General features: G+C 44.2%; 1 protein-coding gene across 5 annotated transcripts in view; it reads left to right on the top strand.

Moving 5' to 3' along the window:
- Positions 1–24686, top strand: part of mmadhcb (metabolism of cobalamin associated Db) — a 47114-nt gene that overhangs the window by 17383 nt on the left and 5045 nt on the right. For 2 of the 5 annotated variants that reach the window (XM_061691693.1, XM_061691692.1), the window contains exons 3-7: positions 10224–10356; positions 10568–10776; positions 14708–14801; positions 15157–15287; positions 22909–22995. In XM_061691693.1, the coding sequence (XP_061547677.1) occupies positions 10224–10356; positions 10568–10776; positions 14708–14801; positions 15157–15287; positions 22909–22995 (654 nt within the window). The other 3 variants (XM_061691696.1, XM_061691691.1, XM_061691695.1) reach the window with 3 other exon arrangements.

Consider the following 24686-nt stretch of genomic DNA (forward strand, 5'->3'; position numbering starts at 1 on the left):
AGCTAGCTTTCGGCTAAAGAGTGGCGAGGCAGTTAGCAGCAGACAGCTAAAGGCTGTTTAACTACTGTTTCAGGGTCGCAGTGTTTGAAAATCGAGCAAGCTGAGTGTAAAGAATTGGTTTAAAGTCCAGCATTCATATGAGACAATCTTAAGTAAATCGATAAACCTCGATACAAAACAGTGGCGCTAGCGGTCCCTACAAATTTTATCTTGTACTGTATAACATTCTGTTTGTGCATAGTGAAAAGCTTGGATTTTGAATATGGATGACTTATCAAAATACTTTGTAATACAATTAAAGTGCATCTTCGTTCCTTCTGCATTTCATTGCAAAGAAGTGAGCTTCAACTCTTTGAATTTCTGTAATATATTGTATTATTTACACTTTATTATTTGTAAAATATTATATCTTTATTGTACAGGGGTGCCTTGAGATACAAGTTTAATTCGTTCAGTAACCATGTGCTTATCTCAAAACACGAGAACATATTTACCCATTAAACTGAATGGAAATGCAATTCATCTTTTCCAGTCCCCGCAAAAAAAAAACAGCAAAATCTTTTTTTTAAAAACACAAGTAGCAGTATATTGTAAAATACAAACATACATAATGGAAGAGGATTTAAAGATACTAACTGGTTTTGCAAGGCGTAATCAAACCATCTGATGTGGAGGGCAACGAGTATGTGCGACTAGCTATGCCACTGTGCCCAGCCAGCGACGGTCAGTCCAAATAACCAAACAATAACAGCATAGCAGTGGATCACTTGGCTTGTGCTTTGATGAAGGAGGCAGCTAGCTCACTCGTCAGCAAGCTAACTGCAGGATGGACGCAGAAGGGTAATTGACACTTCAAATGGCTGATATAATTAGATATTCTTAGAAAAAATCAAATGCTTCAAGCTGTATATTGCCACTACCAGTTGGAGTTTATTTCATCCATCCATTTTCTGAGCCGCTTATCCTCACTAGGGTCGCGGGCATGCTGGAGCCTATCCCAGCTGTTATCGGGCAGGAGGCGGGGTACACCCTGAACTGGTTGCCAGCCAATCGCAGGGCACATAAAAACAGACAACCATTCGCACTCACATGCACACCTACGGGCAATTTAGAGTCTCCAATTTATGCATGTTTTTTGGGATGTGGGAGGAAACCGGAGTGCCCGGAGAAAACCACGCAGGCACGGGGAGAACATGCAAACTCCACACAGGCGGGGCCGAGGATTGAACCCGGGTCCTCAGAACTGTGAGGCTGACGCTCTAACCAGTCGGCGACTGTGCCGTGAGTTTATTTCAGAACTAACTATATAATGAGTAGGGTTGTTTTCGGTTGGTACGTGTATTTGAAACAACCGCATCAAGCAAACGATGGAAAACACCACAACCAGCCACACAGGCTCACAATTAACATAACACTAAAATAACATAAAGCAACACCAGCCGGGTGTTTCAAACAATTTTAAGATGTGGACTGGAGATCTTTTACACCGGAGAAGTTACTGAGATACAGTGGTGTGCAAAAGTGTTTGACCACTTCCTGATTTGTCACACTTAAATATTTCCTATCTTCAGACAAATTTAAATATGTCAAAGAACAGATTTAAACACAAAATGCAGTTTTTGAATGAAGGCTTTTATTATTAAAAGAGAGGGGGGAAAAATCCAAATCTACATGGCGCTGTGTGAAAAAATGATTGTTCCCCCCCCATATTAAAAAATAACTGTGGGTCTTTTGTGACCTCTTGGATGAGTTGTCACTGTGCTCTTGGGGTAATATTGGTCGGCTGGCCACTCCTGGGAAGGTTCATCACTGTTCCATGTTTTCTCCATGTGAGGATAATGGCTCTCACTGTGGTTCACTGGAGTCCCAAAGCAATAGTACCAAAGAAATGGCTTTGTAACCTTTCCCACACTGATAGATCTCGGTTACTTTCTTTCTCATTTCTTCCGGAATTTCTTTAGATCTGGGCATGTCGTCTAGCTTTTGAGGATCTTTTGCTCTACAGTACTTCACTTTGTGAGGCAGGTCCTATTTAAGTGGTTTCTTGATTGAGAACAGGTGTGGTAGTATCACGTCTGGGTGTGGCTAGAGAAATTGTACTCGGGTATGATAAAGCAGTTTTGTTTTAACAGGATGGCAATCAGTTTTTCACACAGGGTCATGTAGGTTTCGATGTTTTTTTTCTCCCTAAATAATAAAAAAAAAAAACATTTAAAAAGTGCATTTTGTGTCTACTTGTGTTGTCTTTGAATAATATTTAAAATTGTTTGCTGATGGGAAACAAAGTGTGACAAATATGCAAAATAATAAGAAATCAGGAAGAGGGCAAACACTTTCACACCACTGTACATCTGCAGAAGACGCGAGACATTGATGTTGAGGATTCACGCAAAAGCAGATTGGCTCGTAAAACCTTATGAAAGAAGAACTGAATGTCATGTGGGGCTAATGTTCTTCCTGTGTGTTTTTACACATAGCCTTACTGTTGAGTGCAAGTGTCCTAATTAAAATACATGTAAAACAAAAGTTTTTGGAACATGGCCAGATGAAAGAGACAGACGGACTGATCACAGAGCACGAAAAGGCGGGGCACGGGGGTCGAATTTTATCTTGTACTGTATATCATTGTGTTTGTGCATAGTGAAAAGCTTGGATTTTGAATATGGATGACTTATCAAAATACTTTGTAATACAATTAAAGTGCATCTTCGTTCCTTCTGCATTTCATTGCAAAGAAGTGAGCTTCAACTCTTTGAATTTCTGTAATATATTGTATTATTTACACTTTATTATTTGTAAAATATATATCTTTATTGTACAGGGGTGCCTTGAGATACAAGTTTAATTCGTTCAGTAACCATGTGCTTATCTCAAAACACGAGAACATATTTACCCATTAAACTGAATGGAAATGCAATTCATCTTTTCCAGTCCCCGCAAAAAAAAAACAGCAAAATCTTTTTTTTTAAAACACAAGTAGCAGTATATTGTAAAATACAAACATACATAATGGAAGAGGATTTAAAGATACTAACTGGTTTTGCAAGGCGTAATCAAACCATCTGACAAGCACACACACTCCCACCCACACACACAGTGAAGTTTCATTTGCATGCATCCTGCAAGATGGCGCCTACCAGTGTGGTCGCCTCGGTAACGCGCTCTCTAGTATTGTCTTTGTTTTTGTGTTTTTCGTCCGTCTTTGGAGACCTTACACGACTCACTTACACAAGGGGAGACCTGCTAACCATCAAGGAGGCTACTCCGGACTTTCTGTCACCAACTTTCGAAAATCCGCTCAGTTTTTTCCCCAAGTTACTCACCGGAGCGGCGCCCGCGGTTTTCGGCGCATGGATGCGGAAGCGGCGCCACAGAGGAAAACGAGCCGGCATTCAGGTGAAACTCCGCAAGAGAGGTCACAGATTGGCGTTCCCGTCGATCCACCTCGCGAATGTACGCTCCCGACCCAACAAAATGGACGAGCTTCATCTTCTGTTAAAGACCAGTAAAGACTTCGGACGTTCCGCGGTCATGTGCTTCACGGAGACCTGGCTTTGCGACGCTGTACCCGATGGCGCCGTCACGCTTCCCGGCTTCAACATTCATCGAGCGGACCGCGACATGGAATCATCGGGGAAAACGAAGGGCGGCGGGATATGCCTCCATATGAACGAAAAATGGTGTACGGACGTCACGGTGCTCAGCACACACTGCAGCCCGCGTTTGGAGTCGCTGTTTTTGAACTGTAAACCATTTTACTCGCCACGTGAGTTTGCATCGTTTATACTGGCTGGAGTCTATATTACACCGCAAGCTAACACGAACGCCGCATTGCTAACGCTCGCCGAACAAGTCAACGAAATTGAAAAAAAACCACCCTGACTCACCCCTCATTATTCTCGGGGACTTTAACAAAGCTAAACTCAACCACGAACTCCCTAAATACAAGCAGCACATCGACTGTCCTACCAGGGAAAATAATACTTTAGACCACTGCTACACTACGGTACAAAACGCATACCGTGCTATACCTCGTGCAGCCCTGGGCTCATCTGATCACTGCTTAATTCACTTAATGCCGACGTACAAGCAAGAACTTAAATGTGCGAAGCCTACAGTGAAAACAGTCAAAAAGTGGACCAATGAAGCCAAGATGGAACTTCAAAGCTGTTTAGACTGCACAGACTGGAGTGTCTTTGAAAATTCAGCTGGCAGCCTGGATGAACATACGGACACTGTCACATCCTATATCAGTTTCTGTGAAGAGGTTTGTGTACCAACAAAATCATTTCGGACATTCAACAACAACAAGCCGTGGTTCACTGCTAAACTTAAGCAGCTTCGCCAAGCTAAGGAAGACGCATATCAGAGCGGGGACAGGGCCCTGTATAATCGAGCTAGAAACCAGCTGACTAAAGAAATTAACATTGCAAAGAGGATCTATGCAGCAAAGTTGGAAAAACAGTTTAGCGCGAACGACTCTAAATCAGTCTGGCGTGCATTCCAATCGCTGACTAATTACAAGCGACGATCCCCCCAAGCTGAGAACAATAGCACACTAGCCAACGACTTGAATACCTTCTATTGCAGATTTGAAAAGGACAGTTTCACTCCACACACCCACCCGGCCGCACCCGCGACCACAACCACACCTCTGACTTCTGCGTTAACCATCCATGAACAAGATGTGAGACGCATCTTCAAACAACAGAAGATTAACAAAGCGACAGGCCCGGACCATGTGTCCCCATCCTGCCTCAAAGTCTGCGCGGACCAGCTCGCTCCAGTCTTCACTCAGATCTTTAACAGATCTTTGGAAATGTGCGAAGTTCCATCCTGTTTCAAACGCTCCACCATCATTCCAGTCCCCAAGAAACCTGCAATCTCTGATCTGAATGACTACAGGCCTGTCGCTTTGACATCTGTGGTCATGAAGTCCTTTGAACGTCTCGTGCTGGACCACCTCAAGAGTGTCACAGGTCCCCTGCTGGACCCCCTGCAGTTTGCCTACCAAGCGAACAGGTCTGCGGATGATGCAGTCAACATGGGACTGCACTTCATCCTAGAACACCTCGACAGTGCAGGGACCTACGCGAGGATCCTGTTCGTGGACTTCAGCTCAGTGTTCAACACCATCATCCCTGAACTCCTTTCAACCAAGCTTCTCCAGCTCAGCGTCTCACCTGCCATCTGCCAGTGGATTTACAGCTTTCTGACGGGCAGGACACAGCAGGTCAGGCTGGGGGAGGCCACCTCATCCACACGCAGCATCAGCACTGGGGCGCCCCAAGGTTGTGTCCTCTCTCCGCTGCTCTTCTTTCTCTCTACACGAACGACTGCACCTCAGCGAACCCGACTGTCAAGCTCCTGAAGTTTGCAGATGACACCACTGTCATCGGCCTCATCAAGGACGGTGACGAGTCTGCATATCGACAGGAAGCGGAGCGGCTGGAGCTGTGGTGCGGCCGATACAACCTGGAGCTGAACACGCTCAAGACGGTAGAGATGATCGTGGACTTCAGGAGGCATCCTTCGCCACAGCTGCCCCTCACGTTGTCCAGCTGCCTTGTGTCAACCGTCGAGACCTTCAAGTTCCTGGGAATTACAATCTCTCAGGACCTGAAGTGGGCGAACAACATCAACTCCGTCCTCAAAAAGGCCCAGCAGAGGATGTACTTCCTGCGGCTTCTGAGAAAGCACAGCCTGCCATCGGAGCTGCTGAGACAGTTCTACACAGCGGTCATCGAATCAGTCCTGTGTTCTTCCATCACAGTCTGGTTTGGTGCTGCTACAAAAAAGGACAAACTCCGACTGCAACAGACAATCAAACCTGCTGAAAGGATTGTCGGTACCCCCCTACCCACCATTGAGGACTTGCACGCTGCCAGAACTAAGACAAGGGCGTGCAAAATCCTCTCGGACCGTCTGCACCCCGGTCACCGGCTCTTCCAGCTCCTTCCCTCAGGTAGGCGCTACCGATCAACGCAAACTAGAACTAGTAGACATTCCAACAGCTTCTTCCCTCTTGCGATCAACTTCTTAAACACCTAACCTATAATTCCATTACAACAAGCTGGCAATTTTTTGACTTGAGTTTGTTGTCACATTTCTGTGGGGCCAATTATGTATTAGTCGTGCACTCACTGTAGTTGTCTCGCCATGCTGCACTATTTGCATATACTGCCCACTCATGCCAGAGTAGCATCTTCTCCATTTGCACACTGATTGAGGAGTATCTGTAACATTTTCACAACCGACAATTGTCCCAGATGATCGCACGACTCGTCACTTTAAACCGCATACACTCCTTGAAGTCTCAGCGCCCTTTGCACAATGGTCATTGCACCGGACTATTGCAATATTAGTCGTTCGAACTGCTCTAAGTGCTAGAGGACTCTGCATCTTTTTGCACAATTGTTTTTTAGTCAATGTCTTGATGTCCCCAAAGTGTTCTGTAAATTGACTGTCTGTTGTACTAGAGCGGCTCCAACTACCGGAGACAAATTCCTTGTGTGTTTTGGACATACTTGGCAAATAAAGTTGATTCTGATTCTGATTCTGATACTTGTGCCTTTAAATGTGCCGTGTTTCTCTCTCTCTCCCCACACACGTACGCGCTCGACCCCCGTGCCCCGCCTTTTCGTGCTCTGTGATCAGTCCGTCTGTCTCTTTCATCTGGCCATGTTCCAAAAACTTTTGTTTTACATGTATTTTAATTAGGACACTTGCACTCAACAGTAAGGCTATGTGTAAAAACACACAGGAAGAACATTAGCCCCACATGACATTCAGTTCTTCTTTCATAAGGTTTTACGAGCCAATCTGCTTTTGCGTGAATCCTCAACATCAATGTCTCGCGTCTTCTGCAGATGTACAGTGGTGTGAAAGTGTTTGCCCTCTTCCTGATTTCTTATTATTTTGCATATTTGTCACACTTTGTTTCCCATCAGCAAACAATTTTAAATATTATTCAAAGACAACACAAGTAGACACAAAATGCACTTTTTAAATGTTTTTTTTTTTATTATTTAGGGAGAAAAAAAACATCGAAACCTACATGACCCTGTGTGAAAAACTGATTGCCATCCTGTTAAAACAAAACTGCTTTATCATACCCGAGTACAATTTCTCTAGCCACACCCAGACGTGATACTACCACACCTGTTCTCAATCAAGAAACCACTTAAATAGGACCTGCCTCACAAAGTGAAGTACTGTAGAGCAAAAGATCCTCAAAAGCTAGACGACATGCCCAGATCTAAAGAAATTCCGGAAGAAATGAGAAAGAAAGTAACCGAGATCTATCAGTGTGGGAAAGGTTACAAAGCCATTTCTTTGGTACTATTGCTTTGGGACTCCAGTGAACCACAGTGAGAGCCATTATCCTCACATGGAGAAAACATGGAACAGTGATGAACCTTCCCAGGAGTGGCCAGCCGACCAATATTACCCCAAGAGCACAGTGACAACTCATCCAAGAGGTCACAAAAGACCCACAGTTATTTTTTAATATGGAGGGGGAACAATCATTTTTTCACACAGCGCCATGTAGATTTGGATTTTTCCCCCCTCTCTTTTAATAATAAAAGCCTTCATTCAAAAACTGCATTTTGTGTTTAAATCTGTTCTTTGACATATTTAAATTTGTCTGAAGATAGGAAATATTTAAGTGTGACAAATCAGGAAGTGGTCAAACACTTTTGCACACCACTGTATCTCAGTAACTTCTCCGGTGTAAAAGATCTCCAGTCCACATCTTAAAATTGTTTGAAACACCCGGCTGGTGTTGCTTTATGTTATTTTAGTGTTATGTTAATTGTGAGCCTGTGTGGCTGGTTGTGGTGTTTTCCATCGTTTGCTTGATGCGGTTGTTTCAAATACACGTACCAACCGAAAACAACCCTACTCATTATATAGTTAGTTCTGAAATAAACTCACGGCACGGTCGCCGACTGGTTAGAGCGTCAGCCTCACAGTTCTGAGGACCCGGGTTCAATCCTCGGCCCCGCCTGTGTGGAGTTTGCATGTTCTCCCCGTGCCTGCGTGGGTTTTCTCCGGGCACTCCGGTTTCCTCCCACATCCCAAAAAACATGCATAAATTGGAGACTCTAAATTGCCCGTAGGTGTGCATGTGAGTGCGAATGGTTGTCTGTTTTTATGTGCCCTGCGATTGGCTGGCAACCAGTTCAGGGTGTACCCCGCCTCCTGCCCGATGACAGCTGGGATAGGCTCCAGCATGCCCGCGACCCTAGTGAGGATAAGCGGCTCAGAAAATGGATGGATGAAATAAACTCCAACTGGTAGTGGCAATATACAGCTTGAAGCATTTGATTTTTTCTAAGAATATCTAATTATATCAGCCATTTGAAGTGTCAATTACCCTTCTGCGTCCATCCTGCAGTTAGCTTGCTGACGAGTGAGCTAGCTGCCTCCTTCATCAAAGCACAAGCCAAGTGATCCACTGCTATGCTGTTATTGTTTGGTTATTTGGACTGACCGTCGCTGGCTGGGCACAGTGGCATAGCTAGTCGCACATACTCGTTGCCCTCCACATCAGATGGTTTGATTACGCCTTGCAAAACCAGTTAGTATCTTTAAATCCTCTTCCATTATGTATGTTTGTATTTTACAATATACTGCTACTTGTGTTTTTAAAAAAAAGATTTTGCTGTTTTTTTTTTTGCGGGGACTGGAAAAGATGAATTGCATTTCCATTCAGTTTAATGGGTAAATATGTTCTCGTGTTTTGAGATAAGCACATGGTTACTGAACGAATTAAACTTGTATCTCAAGGCACCCCTGTACAATAAAGATATAATATTTTACAAATAATAAAGTGTAAATAATACAATATATTACAGAAATTCAAAGAGTTGAAGCTCACTTCTTTGCAATGAAATGCAGAAGGAACGAAGATGCACTTTAATTGTATTACAAAGTATTTTGATAAGTCATCCATATTCAAAATCCAAGCTTTTCACTATGCACAAACAGAATGTTATACAGTACAAGATAAAATTTGTAGGGACCGCTAGCGCCACTGTTTTGTATCGAGGTTTATCGATTTACTTAAGATTGTCTCATATGAATGCTGGACTTTAAACCAATTCTTTACACTCAGCTTGCTCGATTTTCAAACACTGCGACCCTGAAACAGTAGTTAAACAGCCTTTAGCTGTCTGCTGCTAACTGCCTCGCCACTCTTTAGCCGAAAGCTAGCTTCATTCGAACAAAGCTCCCCTCTGCGCTGTGTGGCTGGACAGCTTCTGGTGTGAAGCAGTCCCGCTTGGACCAGTCTGCTTCCACCCTGCTAGCTCCTCTGGATGCGTACCTTGATTTTACGTGAATTGGTACTTGGTAGTGTACTGACTGAATTCGGTCAGTACAAAAAGCACTGGGAGCTTGCCCGCCGCGGGCTGCACATAGCTTCTCCATCCTGCTCGCATCTCTTTACCGATAGATAGCGAGGGACTCGTGGCTGCTCGACTCCCGCATGTGAAAGTTGGCGAGCTCGTCTGCTGAGCCCAAAGGGAGTCTCAACATTCTGAGGAAAAACTCAACTGAACTACCCCTAAGTAGTGGCGAGAGGGAAATCTAACATAACCATACAATTACAAACCATATGGTAGACAATTTGCGTGCACACACCTATCCGCCGCAACCACTCGCATGTCAGGTGAGCGTTATTTTTTTTGATTACATTTCAATTTTTTTTTTTTTTTTTTTAATCGCTGCCTTTGTGATTTGATTTCAGGTAGAATTTGATCAATCGTTCAGCCCAATGTCAAACTCAGTGGAGGTAATGGCTTTAGCTTGCATAGCGTCTTCTGAGACTTGCTCATTAACTTTCAGTGATTAATGACGTGATGTCAGCAGCACTCAAGTCTCTAGAAACATTTTGTCTGCCTATTTCATTAACAATACATATGCAACACAACTGATCAGGAGAGCCTTCATCCTTCAGAAAGATGTCAAACAGCAAAGGAGTTGCTCATACTGTATCTTGCCAAATGGAATTTGTTTCAATTAAAGTAACGTCTAATCATCATCTTGTTTTATTTCAATTCCATTGTGATTGTTTATAAAAGTGCTGTGGCTTATGCTTGACCTGTTTATCTGAAATACACAGCATTTGTTATGCCTATTTCTTTTCAATAGGACCCCTTGTGTTTTCAATATGTGTGTTTGAGACTAACATAAAATATGTATGATTACTTGATCAGGTGTTGTACAGCAGAAGCAGGCTGGCAACTTATCTCCCCGGGCTTAATGCTTTGGTACAGCATATTGCCAGCACCATGGGCTTTGCTACAAGTGGATCCGATGGCTCTGTGGCAATGGCCACTTCCATAAATGGTATGGCATGTTTTTTGAGTCATTCTTTTTCACATTTTAAAATCCATTATTTAACAGTAAGAGAATTAAAAGCCCATTATACCTCTGTTTTAGAATGGTGCTTTTTGTTCAGTATCTGAGGATCCCAAATGTCGAGACCAGGCTAAAAGCACTGTTCTTTTGTGAGTGACAGTATCTGTTTCAGTACAGTTGTGGTTGCCTTCTGTTTCAGGACCACTTACATTACGGCATGATGAAAACAAGGAACCTTTTGGTGTCAAGGACCAGCTCTACTTTATGCCCGGTAATATGGGGTTTGAATGTCATTTGCAGGGTTCGGAACAAAAGACAAGACTGATCAAAAAGATGGTCCCTGATCTGCTGCCGACCCCATCGAGCCCTGAGAAATGTATGTCTGGACTGCTTATCAACGAATTTTTCGTAAGTACAGTACAATATATCACAGCGCTTCAGTTAAGATAAAGACAATTCTGACAGTTGCTCCACTGAACATGGAAAACCCAAAATGTCAAACGAGGCAAAAGGTAGCAACTGAGCAGGCCGGCAATGGCGTTTCGCAGCCACTGACCATTCATAACTTTCTGTCCTGGAGTGTCGTTCATACTGGCTGGAGTCTATATTACGCCTCAAGCTAACACGAACGCCGCATTGCTAACGCTCGCCGAACAAGTCAACGAAATTGAAAAAAAACACCCGGACTCACCCCTCATTATTCTCGGGGACTTTAACAAAGCTAAACTCAACCACGAACTCCCTAAATACAAGCAGCACATTGACTGTCCTACCAGGGAAAATAATACTTTAGACAACTGCTACACTACGGTAAAAAACGCATACCGTGCTATACCTCGTGCAGCCCTGGGCTCGTCCGATCACTGCTTAATTCACTTAATACCGACGTACAGGCAAGAACTTAAATGTGCGAAGCCTACAGTGAAAACAGTCAAAAAGTGGACCAATGAAGCCAAGATGGAACTTCAAAGCTGTTTAGACTGTACAGACTGGAGTGTCTTTTGAAAATTCAGATGGCAGCCTGGATGAATATACGGACACTGTCGCATCCTATATCAGTTTCTGTGAAGAGGTTTGTGTACCAACAAAATCATTTCGCATATTCAACAACAAGCCGTGGTTCACTGCTAAACTTAAGCAGCTTTGCCAAGCTAAGGAGGACGCATACCAGAGCGGGGACAGGGCCCTGTATAATCGAGCTAGAAACCAGTTTACTAAAGAAATTAACATTGCAAAGAGGATCTATGCAGCAAAGTTGGAAAAACAGTTTAGCGCAAACGACTCTAAATCAGTCTTGCATGCATTCCAATCGCTGACTAATTACAAGCGACGATCCCCCCCAAGCTGAGAACAACAGCACACTAGCCAACGACTTGAATACCTTCTACTGCAGATTTGAAAAGGACAGTTTCACACCACACACCCACCCGGCCGCACCAGCGACCACAACCACACCTCTGACTTCTGCGTTAACCATCCATGAACAGGATGTGAGACGCATCTTCAAACAACAGAAGATTAACAGATCTTTGGAAATGTGCGAAGTTCCATCCTGTTTCAAATGCTCCACCATCATTCCAGTCCCCAAGAAACCTGCAATCTCTGGTCTGAATGACTACAGGCCTGTCGCTTTGACATCTGTGGTCATGAAGTCCTTTGAACGTCTCGTGCTGGACCACCTCAAGAGTGTCACAGGTCCCCTGCTGGACCCCCTGCAGTTTGCCTACCAAGCGAACAGGTCTGCGGATGATGCAGTCAACATGGGACTACACTTCATCCTAGAACACCTCGACAGTGCCGGGACCTACGCGAGGATCCTGTTCGTGGACTTCAGCTCAGCGTTCAACACCATCATCCCTGAACTCCTTTCAACCAAGCTTCTCCAGCTCAGCGTCTCACCTGCCATCTGCCAGTGGATTTACAGCTTTCTGACGGGCAGGACACAGCAGGTCAGGCTGGGGGAGGCCACCTCATCCACACGCAGGATCAGCACTGGGGCGCCCCAAGGTTGTGTCCTCTCTCCGCTGCTCTTCTCTCTCTACACGAACGACTGCACCTCAGCGAACCCGACTGTCAAACTCCTGAAGTTTGCACATGACACCACTGTCATCGGCCTAATCAAGGACGGTGACGAGTCTGCATATCGACAGGAAGCGGAGCGGTTGGAGCTGCGGTGCGGCCGACACAACCTGGAGCTGAACACGCTCAAGAAGGTAGAGATGATCGTGGACTTCTGGAGGCATCCTTCGCCACAGCTGTCCATCACGTTGTCCAGCTGCCTTGTGTCAACCGTCGAGACCTTCAAGTTCCTGGGAATTACAATCTCTCAGGACCTGAAGTGGGCGACCAACATCAACTCCGTCCTCAAAAGGCCCAGCAGAGGATGTACTTCCTGCGGCTTCTGAGAAAGCACGGCCTGCCACCGGAGCTGCTGAGACAGTTCTACACAGCGGTCATCGAATCAGTCCTGTGTTCTTCCATCACAGTCTGGTTTGGTGCTGCTACAAAAAAGGACAAACTCCGACTGCAACGGACAATCAAAACTGCTGAAAGGATTGTCGGTACCCCCCTACCCACCATTGAGTACTTGCACGCTGCCAGAACTAAGACAAGGGCGTGCAAAATCCTCTAGGACCCTCCGCACCCCGGTAACCAGCTCTTCCAGCTCCTTCCCTCAGGTAGGCGCTACCGATCAATGCAAACTAGAACTAGTAGACATTCCAACAGCTTCTTCCCTCTTGCGATCAACTTCTTAAACACCTAACCTATAATTCCATTACAACAAGCTGGAATTTTTTTTTTTGACTTGAGTTCGTTGTCACATTTCTGTGGGGCCAATTATGTATTACTCGTACACTCACTGTAGTTGTCTCGCCATGCTGCACTATTTGCATATACTGGCCACTCATGCCAGAGTAGCATCTGCTCCATTTGCACACTGATTGAGGAGTATCTGTAACATTTGCACAACCAACATTGTCCCAGATGATCGCACTACTCGTCACTTTAAACCGCATACACTCCTTGAAGTCTCAGCGCCCTTTGCACAATGGTCATTGCACCGGACTACTGCAATATTAGTCATTAGTCATTCGAACTGCTCTAAGTGCTAGAGGACTCTGCATCTTTTTGCACAATTGTTTTTTGTCAATGTCTTGATGTCCCCAAAGTGTTCTGTAAATTGACTGTCTGTTGTACTAGAGCGGCTCCAACTACCGGAGACAAATTCCTTGTGTGTTTTGGACATACTTGGCAAATAAAGATGATTCTGATTTTGAATGGTTGTTTGATTCTACGTGCCCTGCGATTGGCTGGCGATCGGTTCAGGGTGTACCCTGCCTCCCGCCCGACGATAGCTGGGATAGGCTCCAGCAGCCCGTGACCCTAGTGAGGATAAGCGGTAAAGAAAATGGATGGATTATCAAAAGGAAATCATTATCTGTAATTATTTTCTTTTTGTTAACACATTGTAAGAAATAATGGCTAACTTTAAAAGTAGATAATATATAATCAAGCTCTTGCAGGAAATCCTAAAAGTTATTTAGGATTTGTTCTCTTTTATGTTAATTCCATCTTTAAGCCGTGCTGGTTATAAGTGTTTATTTAGTAACATAATTCTCATGTCATCATGAGATGATAAAGAAATGTGGCAAATGGCCATATGTATTCAGTACGGACGAGTCAGTATAGTAGCTGTTCGCAATATAACTAAAGATTATTAGCTGCTAAATTGTTGAAAAACTGTGGCTGTGCGCTTCTAACGTTACTAGCATAATTTAAAAGATCATTTCTTTCTAGTACAACATTGACAACGTATATGATAGATACTTAGACTTCCTTAAGTTGATCAAAAATTTAATTATTCTTATTTTCTTATGCTTGTCTCTGGCTCTGCTCAGTATGACACGGAAAAAAAAAAAATCCCATCTGGGGGGATTTGTCATCACTCAAAACAAATTAGCCAATGAGGACAAATTATTTTAAATCCACCCAGCCAAGAGGTTTGTGCCCAAAAGAAAATGCAAAAAAAATCAGGCAGCGCATGCCCAGGGATTGGAACTGGAGTTCTAAAGCAGGGAGTGCACGCGCAGAGATTGGAACGTGAGCAAAAAGTCTGGAAGCGCACACGCAAAGATTATCATCGCAAGCAAAAAATATTTTCATTGCAAGTAATATAATTTTTTTGTTTGTTTTTGCTCGAGTTAGATTATATGTCTCAATGTCTTATTTTTTGTTGCAATTCAAAACGTTTTGTTTGATAGTCTTGTTTTTTGGTTTGCAATTTAAATTTACAAATCTGATTCTGTGTGTGTACTTGTTTGCATTCATGTATGTGCAGGATGACCCAACCACAAATCACAATACCAATAAAGAAATAAATAAAGAATCTGTGGAGTGTCTCATCCAGTCATGCCCTGAAAAACTAAAGCAAGGTAATTCACTGACATTACACTAAAAACACAAGTTGAGGCTCTACAACATTTTATTGTAATAACATTTAGTTTGTCAGGTATTTTCCCTAGTTCTAATACCAACTTTGGTTTGAACTCAATAGAATCACTGATGAATTGCTTGTCACTCCAGTGGTTCTGAAATGTGCGTCAATACCGCTCTTGAAGCGAGGAAAATGTTGAAGTGATTTCTTCCTGTTTACCTTGACCTCTGGTCATGTCCTGGTATCCCACACTTGGAGATGACCATCAGTCTACTATTTTGTGAAAGGTTGACTACAGCATGTGTAATTGGATGTGGTAGTCACAGATTTCTCTTAAATTTTCTGATAAACAGATCTGAAATACCTGTTTCCTGAGGCTCCAAGCTCTCATGTGACTGTGGTCACAGTGACTCAAAAGACAAAGAACGATATGACAGCATGGTGTTCTGCTGTGGAAGAAGAGAGAGATCACATGCTTGACAAGGTGAGCTGCCTTAAAAGTGCCCCAAAACATAAATCCTTGTTTTGTTCCTAAATACATTAAATATGTTTGAAGATGGGGCACCGTGGCCGACTGGTTGGCACATCTGCCTCACAGGTCTGAGGGCCTATGTGGAGTTTGCTTGCTCTCCCCGTGCCTCCGGTTTCCTCCCACTTTCCAAAAACATGCATGGTAAGTTGATTGAAGACGCTAAATTGTCCGTAGGTGTGAATGTGAGAGGGAATGGTGGTTTATGTGCCCTGCATTTGGCTGGCCAACAGTTCAGCGTGTACCCCGCCTCTCGCCCGAAGTCAACTGAAATCGGTGCCGGCACACCCACGACTCTAGTGAGGAAAAGTGCTTCAGAAAATGGATGGATGGATAGATGTGCTGAGAACATGTGCAAAGACTGGGAACAATAAATCTAGTACTGAATTGTTGAGAGAGAGAGCGAGAGCTGCAGTGAACTGCACAGGATCAGCACAGCAGTTAGAGTACACAGCAAAGGGCTGTCACCCAGGGAGGAGGGAATGAACTAGGGGACGACAGACACTCTCCAGCTGCTATGCATTCTGTCTCCCTGTGTATCAACTCTTCTGGCATTAAAACATCTTTAACTGAAAAAATATAGTCCTCTGATCGTTAATGACAATGTTAGTATAGGAGGCAGGTTTAGATAAAGATCCAGCGGAAGTTCGGACGGAACTTTCACACTTATGCAACCCTTTCCAGACTGATACTTGTCAATTACTTTATTTCTCGACTGTTTTGGAATTTCTTCTAATCGCGTCATTTTGTTGCAGCTTTTTGAGATATTTTGACTGACTTGATTTTGTCGGGACAGATTCTATTTAAGTGATTTCTTGATTCAACAGGTCTGGAGGTAGTCAGGCTTGGGTGTGATGAGTGAAAATGAACCAAAAATTGTGATTAGTCACAATTAATTCATGGTTTAACAAGGGTTTGAATTACCTTTTCACACAGCGCCAGGTAATTTTGAGTAGTTTTTTTTCCTTAATAAATGAACTCACCATTTAAGAACAGCATTTTAAGTTCACTTGGGTTATATTAGTCTGATAATAACATTACACGATTACACATTACCAATACTTTTTCATGGCACTGTAAGTACTGAATACCAGTACTTTTGACATCTCTGCCAACCATACAGTAGCCGGGTTTACATGGAGACTTTTTGTCTTTCCGATTGAAAATCTCTAGTCAACTGTTCACGTGGCATGATCTATTCCACTCGGGTGTACACATGTGCACTACATTTAATGGGAACAGCTGTGTGGCATGCACACTTTGTTGTGACTGGCAGTGTGCAAGTCCTCAAGGGTGGGTAGGGGGGTACCGACAATCTTTTCAGCAGTTTCGATTGTCCGTTGCTGTCGGAGTTTGTCCTTTTTTATAGCAGCACCAAACCAGACTGTGATGGAAGAACACAGGACTGATTCGATGACCGCAGTGTAGAACTGCCTCAGCAGCTCCTGTGGCAGGCCGTGCTTCCTCAGAAGCCACAGGACATCCTCAGTTGATGTTGAACTCCCACTTCAGGTCCTGAGAGACTGTAAGTTCCAGGAACTTGAAGGTCTCGACGGTTGACACAAGGCAGTTGGACAGCGTGAGGGGCATCAGTGGCGAAGGATGCCTCCTGAAGTTCACGATCATCTCTACAGTCTTGAGCGTGTTCAGCTCCAGGTTGTGTCGGCCGCACCACAGCTCCAGCCGCTCCGCTTCCTGTCGATACGCAGACCCGTCACCGTCTTTGATGATGCCGCAGTGCACCATCAACACGGTCTATAGTGGGGATGAGGCGCTGCTGACCACCTTTATTTAAATAAACTTCATCTGTTATGTTTAAATAATGTAAGATCGTACGGTAGAAAAGTGGTTTAAATTGAGCAATAGTCATGTATATGCTGTTATTTGTGTAGAAAAAAAATTTAAACTAACAAAAGCACCAACACTAGTTAGTTGTTGAACATGGAAATTTTTAAATATTGTAATATCCTACTTCAGTATAGTAATTGGATTAAATGCAGCAACAGTAAAGTAACTCACACTTCATTCATCTATGTTTAAATAATGTAATATCAGAATCAGAATCATCTTTATTTGCCAAGTATGTCCAAAACACACAAGGAATTTGTCTCCGGTAGATGGAGCCGCTCTAGTACAACAGTCAATTTACAGAACACTTTGGAGACATAAAGACATTGACAAAAAACAATTGTGCAAAAAGATGCAGAGTCCTCTAGCACTTAGAGCAGTTCGAATGACTAATATTGCAATAGTCCGGTGCAATGACCATTGTGCAAAGGGCGCTAAGACTTCAAGGAGTGTATGCGGTTTAAAGTGACGAGTAGTGCGATCATCTGGGACAATGTTGGTTGTGCAAATGTTACAGATACTCCTCAATCAGTGTGCAAATGGAGCAGATGCTACTCTGGCATGAGTGGCCAGTATATGCAAATAGTGCAGCATGGCGAGACAACTACAGTGAGTGTACGAGTAATACATAATTGGCCCCACAGAAATGTGACAACGAACTCAACTCAAAAAATTGCCAGCTTATTGTAATGGAATTATAGGTTAGGTGTTTAAGAAGTTGATCGCAAGAGGGAAGAAGCTGCTGGAATGTCTACTAGTTCTAGTTTGCATTGATCGGTAGCGCCTACCTGAGGGAAGGAGCTGGAAGAGCTGGTGACCGGGGTGCAGACGGTCCGAGAGGATTTTGCACGCCCTTGTCTTAGTTCTGGCAGCGTGCAAGTCCTCAATGGTGGGTAGGGGGGTACCGACAATCCTTTCAGCAGTTTTGATTGTCCGTTGCAGTCGGAGTTTGTCCTTTTTTGTAGCAGCACCAAACCAGACTGTGATGGAAGAACACAGGACTGATTCGATGACCGCTGTGTAGAACTGTTTCAGCAGCTCCGGTGGCAGGCCGTGCTTTCTCAGAAGCCGCAGGAAGTACATCCTCTGCTGGGCCTTTTTGAGGACGGAGTTGATGTTGGTCGCCCACTTCAGGTCCTGAGAGATTGTAATTCCCAGGAACTTGAAGGTCTCGACTGTTGACACAAGGCAGCTGGACAACGTGAGGGGCAGCTGTGGCGAATGATGCCTCCTGAAGTCCACGATCATCTCTACAGTCTTGAGCGTGTTCAGCTCCAGGTTGTGTCGGCCGCACCACAGCTCCAGCCGCTTCGCTTCCTGTCGATATGCAGACTCGTCACCGTCCTTGAGGCCGATGACAGTATTGTCATCTGCAAAGGTCAGGAGTTTGACAGTCGGGTTCGCTGTGGTGCAGTCGTTCGTGTAGAGAGAGAAGAGCAGCGGAGAGAGGACACAACCTTGGGGCGCCCCAGTGCTGATGCTGCGTGTGGATGAGGTGGCCTCCCCCAGCCTGACCTGCTGTGTCCTGCCCGTCAGGAAGCTGTAAATCCACTGGCAGATGGCAGGTGAGACGCTGAGCTGGAGAAGCTTGGTTGAAAGGAGTTCAGGGATGATGGTGTTGAACGCTGAGCTGAAGTCCACGAACAGGATCCTCGCATAGGTCCCGGCACTGTCGAGGTGTTCTAGGATGAAGTGCAGTCCCATGTTGACTGCATCATCCCCAGACCTGTTCGCTTGGTAGGCAAACTGCAGGGGGTCCAGCAGGGGACCTGTGACACTCTTGAGGTGGTCCAGCATGAGACGTTCAAAGGACTTCATGACCACAGATGTCAAAGCGACAGGCCTGTAGTCATTCAGACCAGAGATTGCAGGTTTCTTGGGGACTGGAATGATGGTGGAGCATTTGAAACAGGATGGAACTTCGCACATTTCCAAAGATCTGTTGAAGATCTGAGTGAAGACTGGAGCGAGCTGGTCCGCGCAGACTTTGAGGCATCTTCTGTTGTTTGAAGATGCGTCTCACATCCTGTTCATGGATGGTTAACACAGAAGTCAGAGGTGTGGTTGTGGTCGCGGGTGCGGCCGGGTGGGTGTGTGGAGTGAAACTGTCCTTTTCAAATCTGCAATAGAAGGTATTCAAGTCGTTGGCTAGTGTGTTATTGTTCTCAGCTTGGGGGGATCGTCGCTTGTAATTAGTCAGCGATTGGAATGCATGCCAGACTGATTTAGAGTCGTTTGCGCTAAACTGTTTTTCCAACTTTGCTGCATAGATCCTCTTTGCAATGTTAATTTCTTTAGTAAGCTGGTTTCTAGCTCGATTATACAGGGCCCTGTCCCCGCTCTGGTATGCGTCCTCCTTAGCTTGGCGAAGCTGCTTAAGTTTAGCAGTGAACCACGGCTTCTGTTGTTGAATGTGCGAAATGATTTTTTTGGTCCACAAACCTCTTCACAGAAACTGATATAGGATGTGACAGTGTCCGTATATTCATCCAGGCTGCCAGCTGAATTTTCAAAGACACTCCAGTCTGTGCAGTCTAAACAGCTTTGAAGTTCCATCTTGGCTTCATTGGTCCACTTTTTGACTGTTTTCACTGTAGGCTTCGCACATTTAAGTTCTTGCCTGTACGTCGGTATTAAGTGAATTAAGCAGTGATCAGACGAGCCCAGGGCTGCACGAGGTATAGCACGGTATGCGTTTTTTACCGTAGTGTAGCAGTGGTCTAAAGTATTATTTTCCCTGGTAGGACAGTCGATGTGCTGCTTGTATTTAGGGAGTTCGTGGTTGAGTTTAGCTTTGTTAAAGTCCCCGAGAATAATGAGGGGTGACACGGGTGTTTTTTTTCAATTTCGTTGACTTGTTCGGCGAGCGTTAGCAATGCGGTGTTTGTGTTAGTTTGAGGCGTAATATAGACTCCAGCCAGTATGAACGATGCAAACTCACGTGGCGAGTAGAATGGTTTACAGTTTAAGAATAGCGACTCCAAATGCGGGCTGCAGTTTGTGCTGAGCACCGTGACGTCCGTTCACCATTTTTCGTTGATATGGAGGCATATCCCGCCGCCCTTTGTTTTCCCAGATGATTCCATGTCGCTCGATGAATGTTGAAGCCGGGAAGCATGACGGCGCCATCGGGTACAGCGTCGCAAAGCCAGGTCTCCGTGAAGCACATGGCCGCGGAACGTCCGAAGTCTTTACTGGTCTTTAACAGAAGATGAAGCTCGTCCATTTTGTTGGGTAGGGAGCGTACATTCGCGAGGTGGATCGACGGGAACGCCAATCTGTGTCCTCTCGAGTTTCACCTGAATGCCGGCTCGTTTCCCTCTGTGGCGCCGCTTCCGTCTCCATGCGCCGAAAACCGCGGACGCCGCTCCAGTGAGTAACTCGGGGAAAAAACTGAGCGGATATTCGAAAGTTGGTGACAGAAAGTCCGGAGTAGCCTCCTTGATGGTTAGCAGGTCTCCCTTTGTGTAAGTGAGTCGTGTAAGGTCTCCAAAGACGGACAAAAACCACAAAAACAAAGACAATACTAGAGAGTGCGTTACCGAGGTGACCACGCTGGTAGGCGCCATCTTGAACCAGTGAAGTAAGTTTGAATTAACTTTAAAACACTGTAGTAAAGACTGAGTAGTAACTCAGGCATATCACAGTTTACAGTCTGTTTACATGCTGTAGCAAAGACTGAGTATGCGCAGACATTTCTTTGAAGGTGGTCAGCTAGAAATTTTAAAATGTATTTGCTACTGTTTATAAGAACAGCGGATACATGGCTGAAAAGTATTGTTGTTTCTTAAGGATGACTTCCCATAAACATTAGAGGAATCCCCTGAGGAATTATAGGAATTTGTAACACTCAGTTTTCTATGCTCAACACGGCATGACGAGAAGGCTCCTGTAATCTTATGGACGCTAATTGGAAATGTGACAAATACGCCCCTAATGGAAGAACTGTAGAGGTGCAGGTGCGTGCTCTGTTTATGTTGCTGTATGGATAGATGATGACATCACTGTGACTGTTCAGGACTGAACATGTCTAGACATGCCTTTAGTGGAGTTGAGGTGATATATTTATGATTGTTTATAAGAACATATATGTTAATTGACATAAACAGACCACTTTCAGATGTGAGAAAAAAAGGACCTTGCACAGGAATATATTTAATCTTTCTGACACGAATCTTCAGATCTGTGTTGAGAATGTGTGGATATGTTATTGGCGGGGGCCGCTAGGGGGAAAGAAGCCCCTTGCAAGGTGCTAGGGGTGTATGCAATTTCAAAAGGGGGCCCTCTTGGCGAAATGTCTATTCCCTAAGGACGTAAATAATTTCCCTGGGAATTCCAGGGGTTAGGGTTACGGCTCGCGGCAACGTCATATCCGGTTAGATTTCCGGCAACAACCGATGACATCACACCAAGACGTCATTTCCCCCGCCCCATTTCAGGTGATGCCACTTCCGGTTCCGGCAACATAACGTCCGGCAACAACCAATAACGCCACGGCCGATGAAGCTACTTCCGGCCATCCATCATTTTGAAAGAAGTTGGATACTATTATTTTTTGACGAGGCAGTCCTCTATCTGCTGCATCATCCGGCCTCTATTACTATGAGAGAAGCTCAGCAAGATGGGTGTGAATCCCTCCTTCACGTCCTGGATTTTGGACTACCTGACGGGAAGACCACAATTTGTCAGGCTGGCGGGCTGTGTTTCTGGGATAATAGAGAGCAGCACTGTGACACAGCAGGGGACTGTGCTGGCTCTGTACCTATTCATCCTACGTACCTCGGATTTAATTACAACACACAGAACTGGTTCATCATAGATAGTGTGTGTGCACTATCTGCTTCAGTACTCAAATGATACAGTACTGTGATTGTGGCATGTGTGAGGAAAGGATATCGATTTTCACTGGGCAAGGCCACCTCTGCTGGCAGTCAATATCTGGGGTCAGGACACCAAGGTGGTGCATACCTACATATACCTAGGTGTGCACCTGGATGACAATTTTGAGTTGTTCACGAACATGGATGCACTGTACAAGAAGGGCCAGAGCAGGAAGTTCTACTTGTTCCTCTGATGTCTGCAGGGAGATGCTGCTCATGTTCTTCCGGTCAGTGGTGGCAAGCGTGCTGTTCTATGCTGTGGTCTGCAGTGTTTACATCATCACAGAGAGGGACACCAGGAGGCTGTACAAAGCTTGTTAAGAAGGCTGGCTCAGTGCTTGGGAGGAGCCTTGACTGCCTTGATACCGTGGCGGAGAGGCGGATGCAGGACACGCTACCCTCTCTTCACCTTTCCCTACTGGGGTGGCAGAGCAGCAGTCTCATCTCAATAAACTACTGACTAAGTGCTTCAGGAGGTCCTTTGTCTCAACAGCTTTTAATTGAGGGCAGTGGCTCAAGACTGGGTATCATTTATTTACTTCTGCCATTTGGACTCAGTGGTTTAATACTGGCTGTCTCTTATAAGGTTCGGGTGTCTTTATAGGGTGTACTGTATGTATACATGTGTATGTGCATGTATGTATTTTGGTCCAAAGACTGTAAACTGATATGCCTGAGTTTCCCCAGTAAGATTAATATAGTAGCCTGCCTACCTCTATTTGTCATTCTGTCGGTCTATCTTTGTCTGTCGGTCGGCCAGTCATACATACGCATGCACGCACGTGCACACACACTATCTATTTAGTTATTTTAATAAATAAATACTGAACTGTGTGTACCCTTTGTAGTTTGTAGATGGAGCGAAAGAGATCTGCTTCATTCTGCAAAGAGAGGGATTCTGGGCAGACTTCATAGATCCGTCCTCAGGCCTGGCGGTAAGACCCTTTATATAAACTTAAACATTTAGGCCCTCAGGTATTTCAGAAGTGTGTTTAACCTAAATGACATACTCAAAATAAATTAAGAATAACTGTCCACTCTTTCTTCTCCATCTGATTGATAGGTAATACCTCAGAGTATAACTCATCATCAGTATTACTGTGAATGTTTCGAGGATATTGTGTTCTCACAAAATCCTCTAACAAGAACCCCTTTTCCACCAACTTGCCCAGTAACATTGAGTTCCTGGGTGCAGGAATTTCTGGTAGCAAAAGGTTCCTGTGGCCCCTGTGGCCCGCCTTTCCGTATTGCATTGCGGTTGCAAAACCGCTGAATCTAAAAAAAATAATAATAATAATAATAATTGCAGGTAACTCAAGCTTTCAAGTTAAAAAAATTAATTAATAAATTAAATAAAAAAGTGATTAATCAATATTAATTAATTGCAAATCCTTAAAGTATATATTTTTTTTATCGAGTCACAGCCCTAATATCTAATTTTTATCCCCCCAAAAATTCCAATGTCTTGATGTTTAGGTGAATATATATATATTTTTTTTCTAATGCAAGTTGCAGTGCTCTTTAATGCTACCATTTTGTGTAACAAACAATGTAACGCGTTACTGCCTTCAGAAAAGTAGTCAGATTACAGTTACTCTGCCAAATCAGTGTCATATAGTCATCAAGACTCATGATCAGCAATCATAGGTTGCTAATGGCTTGAAGAAGCAGCCGTGACAAATAGTAACTTACTGGATTGACAGACCTCTTCCTACCACAAACATTGAGAAAAATGAGTGGGAGGTCATTGTTTTCATACACTCCACAGTGAAGGTGCAAAAAAATTTAAAGTGCAGAAAATGCATAGCTTCAATGTTGCTACACTATTTTTATTTCCCTGAAAGAAAAGTGCGATTGTTTGTTGTTGCATATTTATTTACATACAGTATTTAAGAACATAGTAATGCTGTCATGTTAAGCGCATAATGCATGATGGGTTATTTATTTATTCAAAATTGGGTCAGTTGAAAAGCAACATGGGTGTGTTTGTGTGTCTGTGTGCGTGTCTGTGTGCGCGTCTGTGTGAGACGGTGGAAGGAATCGGGTAACGCAATGAGCCATCAACAAACACTTGAATGCAAAGCAAATGAGAACTGTTGGCTGCAGTCACGCAACAAAAACTTGCCACTGTTCTGTCTTTCGTCTCTCACCACCTCGACAAGAGGACACCACAGAAGAACTATCCATCGATCGTATGTATATAGTGAAAAATTTAAAGGGGTCTGAATACTTGTGTGTGTATGTATTTACACTGAAAGGTCTCTTGGAGCCATACCCTAAACAAAACTGAAAAGTCTGCTAGTTTTAATTCATTTTCAAATTCTGACCTAGTTTTTCCCATTTTTACAGCCGTAGTATTTTTACGGACTCCTCCTCCAGATTTTATCCGATCGACTTCAAACTTAGGCGTCTCATCTCAACGGATGAAAAGATATTCAAAGCTTTCCAAATCGTCCAATGCTGTTGCCGTGGTGACATGCTGTTTGCCACGCTGTGTTGCGCTGCAAATAATTGTGAAGTGGAATGAAATGATAATACGGTTTTACACACACATACTGTAAATATCAAAAAGTGTGGCGCGCATTCCTATTCATTCAATGGATCTGCAATGTGCCACGACCCTAAC

Source organism: Phycodurus eques, chromosome 12 (assembly GCF_024500275.1).
Source record: "Phycodurus eques isolate BA_2022a chromosome 12, UOR_Pequ_1.1, whole genome shotgun sequence".
In the NCBI taxonomy this organism is placed as follows: domain Eukaryota; kingdom Metazoa; phylum Chordata; class Actinopteri; order Syngnathiformes; family Syngnathidae; genus Phycodurus; species Phycodurus eques.